Source organism: Callospermophilus lateralis, assembly GCF_048772815.1.
Source record: "Callospermophilus lateralis isolate mCalLat2 chromosome 5 unlocalized genomic scaffold, mCalLat2.hap1 SUPER_5_unloc_1, whole genome shotgun sequence".
Taxonomy (NCBI): domain Eukaryota; kingdom Metazoa; phylum Chordata; class Mammalia; order Rodentia; family Sciuridae; genus Callospermophilus; species Callospermophilus lateralis.
This window is the reverse complement of record NW_027510147.1, coordinates 255,377-264,319: the sequence shown is the minus strand read 5'-3', so window position 1 is coordinate 264,319 and position 8,943 is coordinate 255,377. Positions and strand designations below refer to the sequence as shown.

General features: G+C 53.3%; 1 protein-coding gene across 1 annotated transcript; it reads right to left on the bottom strand.

The window, feature by feature from the left end:
- Window positions 1-233: 233 nt before the first annotated feature.
- Window positions 234-6,827, bottom strand: LOC143400296 (cilia- and flagella-associated protein 144-like). Its single transcript, XM_076857581.1, has 4 exons — window positions 6,695-6,827; window positions 4,648-4,707; window positions 3,595-3,698; window positions 234-344 (listed from the first exon to the last, which is right to left on the bottom strand). The coding sequence occupies exons 1-4, from the start codon at window positions 6,825-6,827 to the stop codon at window positions 234-236; spliced, it is 408 nt and encodes a 135-aa protein (XP_076713696.1).
- Between the last annotated feature and the right edge of the window lie 2,116 nt (window positions 6,828-8,943).

The window sequence follows — 8,943 nt, the reverse complement described above, 5'->3', positions numbered from 1 at the left end:
AAAATTGAAATATGGAAGGGAAAATCTGTTCAGTTCAAAGGCCCCCAAATCAAGCTTACGCAGTACTTGTGGAGAATTTAAAAGTTATTCCCCATATATTGATTAATAAGCAATTCCATCTCAATTCAGTTGTCATAAGATTTGCTGCAGGTTTGCTTTCTAGCAAAACCACCTTTATTTCCCTGGACAGTGCACTCGGCGCTCAGCACGAAGGCCGGCTCTTCCGCGGAGCGCTACTTGCGGTGGTCCTCCTCCCCCAGGAGCCTCAGTTTGGCCTTGTACAGAGTGATGTCCTTGTAGACCCTGAAGTGGTTCATCTTGTGGTCCTGGCGCTCTGGGCTGACCTAGATGGAGGCAGGGGCAGCATGAGCTGGTCAGGAGGGGAAGACCTGGACCCAATCGGGCCTCCCTGACCACAGGTGGCCCCAGGGCTCTCCTGCTCAACGCTGCTGGTGAAACTGCGACACCAGCGCTTTTGAGCATCCCGAGAGCAAGGGGCATCACCTCAGCAGAGCTGGGCTCTGCTCTGCCCGCTGCCTACATGGAGGGCAGCCTGCGAGTCCCCCCCACCCCGGGAAGTCCTAGGTCCCGGGAACCTTGCATCAAACACCCCGGTTCATTGTGTTTTCTCTCATTTCCTGGTACCTGGTCTCATCCCAGCTTCCTTCAGGGAAAATGGAAGCTGAGAAGTGGCCCCACCCCACCCCTGGGCCCCAGGAAGCCTGACTGCAGCACATCTGTGGCTGGTGCCCCTGGCTGCGTGGACACAGGGAAGGCCGATTCTTGGCTTCGTTCCTGTGAATTGTCCAGTCCTGCAGGACTAACGGAGCAGGGCAGCTGCTTGCCCCACCGTGGCCCAACTGCGCTGCGGTTCACGTCCCTTTCTACACCGTTTCCTCTTCCTTCTGAGGCAGGGGGCACCACAGCCAGGATGCCCAGAGCCAGCGGGCCTCTGTGCTGGGGCGCCAGGGACAGCTGGGGGCGGTGCTTTGCCTGTCCCCGGACAGCATCCGCACACACTAGGTGTTCAGCAGGTGCTTGAATGGAAAGGGAGTGTGGTGGGGGGTCACAGCCAGCCAGGGAGAGGGAGGACCTCAGCACAGCCACCTTAGAGAAGCTGCCCTGAGGGTCACTCAGGGACGTGCTCATCCCATCCCAGTCTGCAAGAGTGTGTGTGTGTGTGTGTGTATGTGTGTGTATGTGTGTGAATGTGTGTATGTGTGTACGTGAGTGTGTGTATGTATGTATGTGAGTGTGTATGAGTGTGAGTGTATGTGTGTGAGTGTGTATGTGTGTGGGAGTGTGTGTGTATGTGAATGTTTTTATGTGTATGTGTGAGTGTGTGTTTGTGTGAGAGTGTGTGTATGTGAATGTGTATCTGTATGTGTGAGTGTGTGTGAGTGTGAGTGTGTGTGAATGTGTGAATGTGTGTGAATGTGTGCATGAATATGTATGAGGATGTGTGTATACGAGTGTGTGTGAGTGCGTATGTGAGTGTGAGTGTATGTGTATGTGTGACTGTGAGGGTGTGTAGGTATATGAGTGTGTGTGTAAATGAGTGTGTAAATGTGTGAGTGTATTTATGTGTGTGAGTGTGTGTGGGGAATGTGTGAGAGTGTTATGTGTGAGTTTGTGTATGTGTGAGTTTATGTATGTGTATGTGTGTATGTGTGTGAGTGTCGTAAGCATGTGTGAGAGTGTGTGTATGAGTGGTAATGTGTACGTGTGTGGAGTGTGAGCATGTATGAGTGTGTGTGTATGACAGTGTGTGTGTGAGAGTGTGTGTTATGTGTGAATGTATGTGTGTGTGATTGTGTGAGTGTGTGAATGTGTGTGTATGTGTGAATATGTGTGTGAGGATGTGTGTGAATATGTGTGTATGTGTGTGTGAATGTGTGAGAATGTGTATATGTATTTGTGAATGTGTATGTGTGTGTTATGTGTGTGAGTGTGTAAGTGTATATGTGTGTGAGTGTGTGTTGTATTGTGTGTGAGTGTGTATGTGCATGAGTGTGTATGTGTGTGTGTGCATGTGCATGTGTGAGTGTGTGTATGTGTGTGTGAGAGAGTGTGTGTATGAGTGTGTGTTGGTGTGTGTTGGTGTGTGTGAGTGTTTGAACACACACCCCACATGAGGATATATTTTCAGCAAGTGTTACCCAGAGACACAAGGCAAAGAGGTGCCCACTGAGCCTTACTTCCCAGGGGTCCCTGGGCTGAGGTTGGGGTGCTCTGAACAGGGCAAGATCCTGCCAGGGATAGGGTCCTCACATTGGGGCCCATGGAGCACATCAATCACATCCTCTGCCCCAAGCACAACGCTCTGAAAGCCCAGCTTTTTTTACCTTTGATGTTCCCACAACACCTGGATCTAATCTGGGGGGCTTACTTCCTACCTTGCTCCCTGTGCCACCTGAGGGCACTGTCCCCACATGTGTGATGGACAGACTGAGTGCTGGCAGGCCCCTTGGGACTCAGACACAGCATTCTATCCTCAAGGCCTGGAAGGGTCTGAGCAGGGCAGGCCTTGCTGGGCCCCACACTCGTCCTTCCTGTTGTGTGTGCTGACTGCAAGAGATGCCCTGAGGTGCGTGAAGCCCCCAGCTCTCTGGTGCTTTGCTAAGATGTACACTGTCCCCTCCCACCTCCTTCTTGCTGGACAAGAACTCTCCTGGATCAAACTCCATTCAGGCTGTCCTCCTCTTAAACCAGGCCTGACTTAGGGCCTTCTGTGGTCACCTCTGCATCATCCAGTTTCAGCAAAACTCCAGCTGAGCAGTGTAGCGAGAGCCACCATCCTGGGTGTTGACTGTCCTGGGTGTCTGTGGGCTCCTTGCCGTCTGTCCCCCAGAGCATGTCTGGTCCCTGCCCTGCCTTCAGCAATAATCCAGCCAGGTCAGCTTAGCCAGGACCCCTCACCCAGACGTTCCCCCCAGTGATTCCCCCCCCCACACACCTCCATCCTTAGCTTATCCAGCTGCCCACCCTGCTGGAGCCTCTGCCCTAGCCACAGCCCACCTTGGATCAAGCCTTCCGTGTGGTCTTTATCAATCACTGATCCCTGATTCTTTATTCATGTTCAATCAAGGTCTTGAGCAGTTTCCTCTGAAGTCCCCTTTTTCACTGATAGTTAGATCTCCATGGCTATCCCTTGCCTCCATGTGCCCTTGCTTCTCCAGCTCTGAGCCACACCTCCTCCTTTTGGGGTGAGCTCTTCTCTATGAGTGGTGGGCCCCCTGGAGACATCATCCTGTCTGGAGCAGCACCTGACTGTCCTGGGCAGGGCTCAGGGATTCCTTTCTGCTCTTCCCCATCTGCATCACAGGAGCCTGGCCACGTTTACTGAGCAGGTGCTGTGGCTGGGCACTGTCCCAGGTACTACTCCTCTCAGCAACCCTGTGAGTCAGGTTCTGTGGTGTCCCCATTTATGAACACGATCAGCACCACACAGTGGCTTAGAAACTCACCCCAGGTCTCAGGATACCAAGAAGGACAGAATTCAAGCCCCTGCCAGCTGGCTGCCCACTCTGCTCTCAGCTACTGCCAGCTCCACCCTGTGTTCCTACTGCTGCCCGGAGCAGGGGCCTTGCTTACCAAAGACTCTGCCTCCCAGCCAATCTCCTGACTTTCCGTCTGTGTCTCTGGGTACTTCTTCCTGGGTTTCTGAGCAGCATGGTGAACGAGATTCAGAAACCTGACTGGAGAGGAGTCTCAAGTTAGAAGCTGCCCATGTCCTTTTCCTGTCCACACTACTCCAGGGCCAGAGAATTCTGTGTGCAGAGCCAGGGCCTGGGACAGGGGAGTCTGGTTCTCAGCCATGTGTCAGCAAATGTGTTGAGTGCAAACTGTGCCAGGCACTGTTCTGGACCCTGGGGCAGGACTGTGACAGACATGGGTCCCCAGGGAGTCCAGGGCAGGCAGGGACAGAGGTCAATTCCTCTGTTCTCAGAACATGCGGATGCTGCTCTCCTGTGCCTTTCCATTATGCAGGGTCCTTCCACAGCCTCCCACCTGACACCCTGGACCACCTGTGCCCGCCTGCTCCAACAGTCCCACATCCCCTGCCTGATGGAGGCACCTGTTCTCCATGCTGTTGCCCATGATCCCACCCCACACACTGGTGGAGGCACTTACAGGCTGCCCTCTCGCCTCTGCCTGATTGTGTTGAGACCCCCAGGCCCACCCCACTGCCTGTGACCAGGTGAAAGTGGAAACATGAACAGGACTGTGTTTACTGAGCATGGTGAGCCAGGTTCAGCTCTAGGCACCTGTGGTGTTTTGCTTGGTCCTTCCAACAACTCTAATAAGTGGGCTGAGAGGTCAACAACCTGGCCGAAGCCCACAGTTAAGGAGTGGCAGCACCAGGACATGAATCCAGTTCCTAGGCCTTCAGAACCTATGTGAGTAACGTATTAACATCTGTGAATGAATGACTCCTATTTTCAGGCCAACGGGGACTCTTGTGGATGACAGTAATGAGTTGGCATGTGTTTGCACATCACTCTCTCTGAGCCTGGTCACTAGAGTCTAGTCTCAAGACCACAGCAGAGGACCCTGAGGTTCCCTGCAGCGACTCTGCCTGCGAGTTCTCTGAGCCCCCTGCCTCTCTCTGCCCCACCTCACGCAGTCTCCGAACTCAGGACTTACCATCTTCAGGCTCCTCCAAGTTATCATGCCACGACATGGGCTTCTTGGTGATTGTGTGAACTGGAGAAGAGCAGGGACACAGTGCAGGTCAGAGCCCAACCCCTGCCTCCCGCCACTCACCCTAGACCAGGCTCCTATTCTGCACCCACTTAGTACCTGGGCCTGGGGGGTTCTGGCTGGGTGCTGGGAACAAGGTCCCACAGTTCTTGAGGACTTAGGGTCTGGCCTGGCACTGTCCAGGGCAGTGGCCACAAGCCACAGGCTACTAGGATTTATGTTTGTTTATTCATTCACTCATTTATTTATTGCAGCGAGCTAACCCTAACCCTAACCCTAACCCTAATCCAGCCCTTTTTTATTTTGAGAGCGGTCTCTGTTGAGGTCATCCTTAAACTTGCAATCTCCCTGCCCCAGCCTCCCTCTTGCCAGGATACAGGTGTATGTCACCATGCCCAGGAGTAAAAAGTCTTCTGAGCATGCACCCCTACGATATGAAATGTGTATGTCATCTGTATGTAATATTATCTGCATATTAGAAAAGCGTAATATTTTTCTTTACAGTACAAGTAAACAGAAATGCAAGCTACAGTAGTTTCTCAGTTCACCACAATGGTCACATTAATCCTGTGCCCAAGGGAAGAACTGGAGGAAATCACTTTTCCCAGAATGAATGTGGCCTGAGGGATTATTTAGCTTGTTGGAATGAACCAACCTAAACAGAAGTGAATTTTTTATGCTAAAATCAGTGGTGGGGACAGAAGACAGCCAGAAGAGTTCTAAGCAAAATGAAGTCACTGAGTCTCCTGCAGATGGCCAGGCTGCAGGGGTGCTGGCTATGGAGGTAGAGAGTTGGGGGGAGCGCAGGGAGGAGGAGCAGGTGGGCAGGTACCATGGGGGGCTGTGGAATGAAGCATTCAGAGGTAAAGAGGAGTGTGAGAGGGAGCCTAGCAATGGTGGGGGGGCAGGCTCTACTGTATTTGTGGAAGGAATTTGGAGGAGGTGAGGCTGGAGAGGGGCAGGTCCAGTCCAGAGGGTGGAATTAAGTGAGAGGTGGGGACACCCCCCCACCCCCCAGCATACCATGGAGTCTTTCCCTGAGGTAGAAACAGACAAGGGTCAGGGGAAATGTGAAGCAGCAGACATTCTGCTTCTGTGACTGCCAGGTGTGTGGACTGAGGGACAGAGGCCGGGGCTGACTCAGGCTTCTCACCTGGGAGGGAAGGGCCCAGCTGCCTTGCGCTGCCACAGGGTCTTCTGGAGAGACAGATGGTGGGCAAGGGATTCAGAGCCCCTAGCTTTCCAGAGGGCCAGTTTGAGGTCCCTAATGGTGAGTCCAAGGAAGGTAGCTGGGAGGTGGTCAGATGGCAGATCTGGAGCTCATCTGAGGCCCACTGTCCTTTAGGGACTGCTGATACTGCAGGATGAGATGGATCTAACAGGAGTGTGCAGGGTGAGAGGAGTGGAGGGGAGGGTGCTTTTACCTGGACAACAGGGAGCACTGACCAGAGCCCACTCTCCTAAACTTTCCAAAGAAAGGGCTATGATGATATTAAAATCCTAAAAAACCCTTTAGTGTATGAAAATAAAACCAAAATATAACAAAAACAAAATATAAAAACCCTGCAAAATGTAATTCCATCAAAACCAGAAATATTAAAAGCCATTTCCAGTTGGGTGCCATGGCACATGCCTTTAATCCCCAGAGCTTGGGAGGCTAAGGCAGGAGGATTGGAGTTTAAAGCCAGTCTCAGCAACTTAGGGAGGCTCAAGTCTCTAAATACAACATAAAAAGAGCTGGGGCTTTACTGAGTGCCCCTGAATTCAATCTGTAGTACCTCTCCCCCCAAAAGCATTACTTTTGACATGCAGTATGTTTGATCTCATCGTGAGGTGGATGCATTTCAATGCATCTGATGTGTCTCAGGAGGCTGGGCGGCCCTGGAATCCACCCTTTCTGGACACCAGAGATCAGGGCAGGCCTCTCCCTGCTGCCTGCGACCCCACAACCCACCCCGCAGTGTCCCACCTCTGTTCCCCCAGTCCTCACCCTTGTACAGGGGATTCACGTGGTACTCCTTGTACAGCTTCTGCATGCACAGATCTCTCAGGTACTGTTCCCACAGGAACTGGTTCTGATGAACCTGGTCCTGGATTGCCCTCTCCCTCTGGTGTCCAGCCATGGCCTGGCCACACTGGTGCTATGGGGCTCTCTAAGTGCCCCCTGGCTGGGGTGGTGCCGGGTCTTCTGCCATCTCCTGGCAACAATGTCCCAGCTGTCTACTGGCAACAGAGTCCTGGTTGGAATGCTCCAGTCTCCAGCCCTGGACCTCCCCTAGGCAGCCCAGCCCCCTGACTCCACCCACTGCCCCCAGATCCCTTCTCCCAGGGCCCCAGGCAGGCACTGGACTTACCTGCCACAGCTTTTCAGGTCAGAACCTGGGTACTAGAACTGCCCTTGGACATCATCAGGGAAGGGCTCCAGGTCCAGTGGGGAGGCCCAGGTAAGAGACTGACAGCTGGATCTCACCTTGGCCAATCATTTCCTAGAAAAGATTTAGGTGGTCTCCAGGAAGGGTGGATTCCAGGCTGAGTGTGGGGCTGTCATCCTCCTGTGACCCCTGGGTCTACCTGCTCAGGCTGCTGGGAAGACAGTCCCAGGGACTGTGACCTGCACCCACAGTGGGGAAACCATCTCCCCTGGGTGAGTGTGTCAACCCTGCTGCCTGGTTGGGGAGGCTGGATTGTGGGTGGGACTGGATTATGGGACCTAGAAGGGAGAGCTGGGAGGAGGAGAGGAGGTATAGATGGGGGAGTGACGGGAAAGGGGAGCCAGATGAACAGCGGGGAGGCGAGTGGGTGGTCTGGGAACAAGAGAGGAAGAGCTGGGCACAGAGCCCCTCAAGGCAGGGTGTTGGGAAGGGACCATGTAAGGCCGAGGAAGGAAAGTGGTGGGGCAGAGGCCAGAAGGGGAGGGCTTGAGCTGGAGAGCAGGCTGAGGGCTGGCAGCCTGGCGGGTCAGGGGAGGGAGGCGGGTGATGGGGCTGGAGGGTGGGGGAGCAGGAGGGGGGCGCGGGCGTTGAGCTTTATCCAAGGGAGGAAGCTTCTTAGTCATGTCTTTAGACACTCCTAGCTACTCACTGGCCAACCAGTGACTGACCCTTGCCAGAGGGCCTCCCACAGTTCTCTCCTCAAATTCCCTGATGGAAGGTCCATTGTGACAGGCACAGCCCCCACTCTGTAAGTGCACTGAGTAGGCCCCACCATCCAGGGACTGGTCCCATGTCTAGGTTCAAGAGTGGTCACTGGACACAGCAGAGAAAGAGAGATGTGGCACTAGGAGTCCATGTCCTTGGGGGACATGCAGTCTGCCCTCCTCAGGCAGTGACTGATCAGAAGGCTAGGGGACACCTCTGTGCCTGGGTCCTAGGTGCCCTTCCTGAGGACACACTTTGGTGGTGCTGAGTGTGTTCACACATTGTGCAGGGAAGTGGGATGGGAAAGTGGAATCAGTGTCCCAGTGGATTAACTCACTGTGTTTCCAGAGCCCTTTCCTATCATCTAACTCCCTGCCTGAATAGAGGTAGTGAGAGGGGAGAAGAGGTATCCATTCTGCAATGAGGAGGACGCTAGAGACTAGGAAGGGGGCTGCCTTGAGCAGGCAGTGGGGTCAGAGCAGGTGGAACCAGTAAAACTTCTAGAAACTTCTGTGTGTCTTCAGTGGCCAGTAGACATCAGCAGTGCCTGACATGGGTGGGGTGGTGGGTTTTGAGGATCTTAAATCCAGCAGTAGAGAAATAATCTCTAAGAGGAGGGTTTCTGTCGTAGCTATGAATCAGCTCAGTGCCAATGTGTGGAGCAGGCCCTAGACATTTACCTGGAGAAGAAACACCTCACACCACACCCCGGTCCCCACTCCCAGCAAGGAAGCTGCACCTGGGGGGCTGTCCAGGTGAAGCCACCAGGGAAGTCCCTCCTCCTTTTTGTGCAGTTTTCCTAAGCAGTGAGTGATCAGGGTGCAGATTGTTTTCACTGGCCGCTCCATCCAGCACTAGAGGAAGAAAGCACATGGGGCAGGTCGTGTGCTGCAGTGTTTCTTGGGTCTTCAATTCTCTTGGAGAAGATAGAAAGTGGAATGGAAAACTGCTCCATTCAAAGGCCCCAAATCAAGCCTAGGAGACACTCGTGTTGAAGTTAGAAGCTTTTCCTGGAGAACATGCCCATCAGGTTCATTTTACCTGGGCTTAAAAAATTTCTAATTCAAGGTGAAATCGCTGCTTGGTACAAAGTTAAAAGATT

Excerpts from the sequence above, each read along its gene's own strand:
- LOC143400296 (XM_076857581.1), bottom strand. The coding sequence starts at position 6,827 with ATGGCTGGACACCAGAGGGAGAGGGCAATCCAGGACCAGGTTCATCAG. Across the intron at positions 4,708-6,694 it reads CGTGAATCCCCTGTACAAGG|TTCACACAATCACCAAGAAG; the intron begins GTGAGGACTGGG and ends GCTCTTCTCCAG. Across the intron at positions 3,699-4,647 it reads CTTGGAGGAGCCTGAAGATG|TCAGGTTTCTGAATCTCGTT; the intron begins GTAAGTCCTGAG and ends ACTCCTCTCCAG.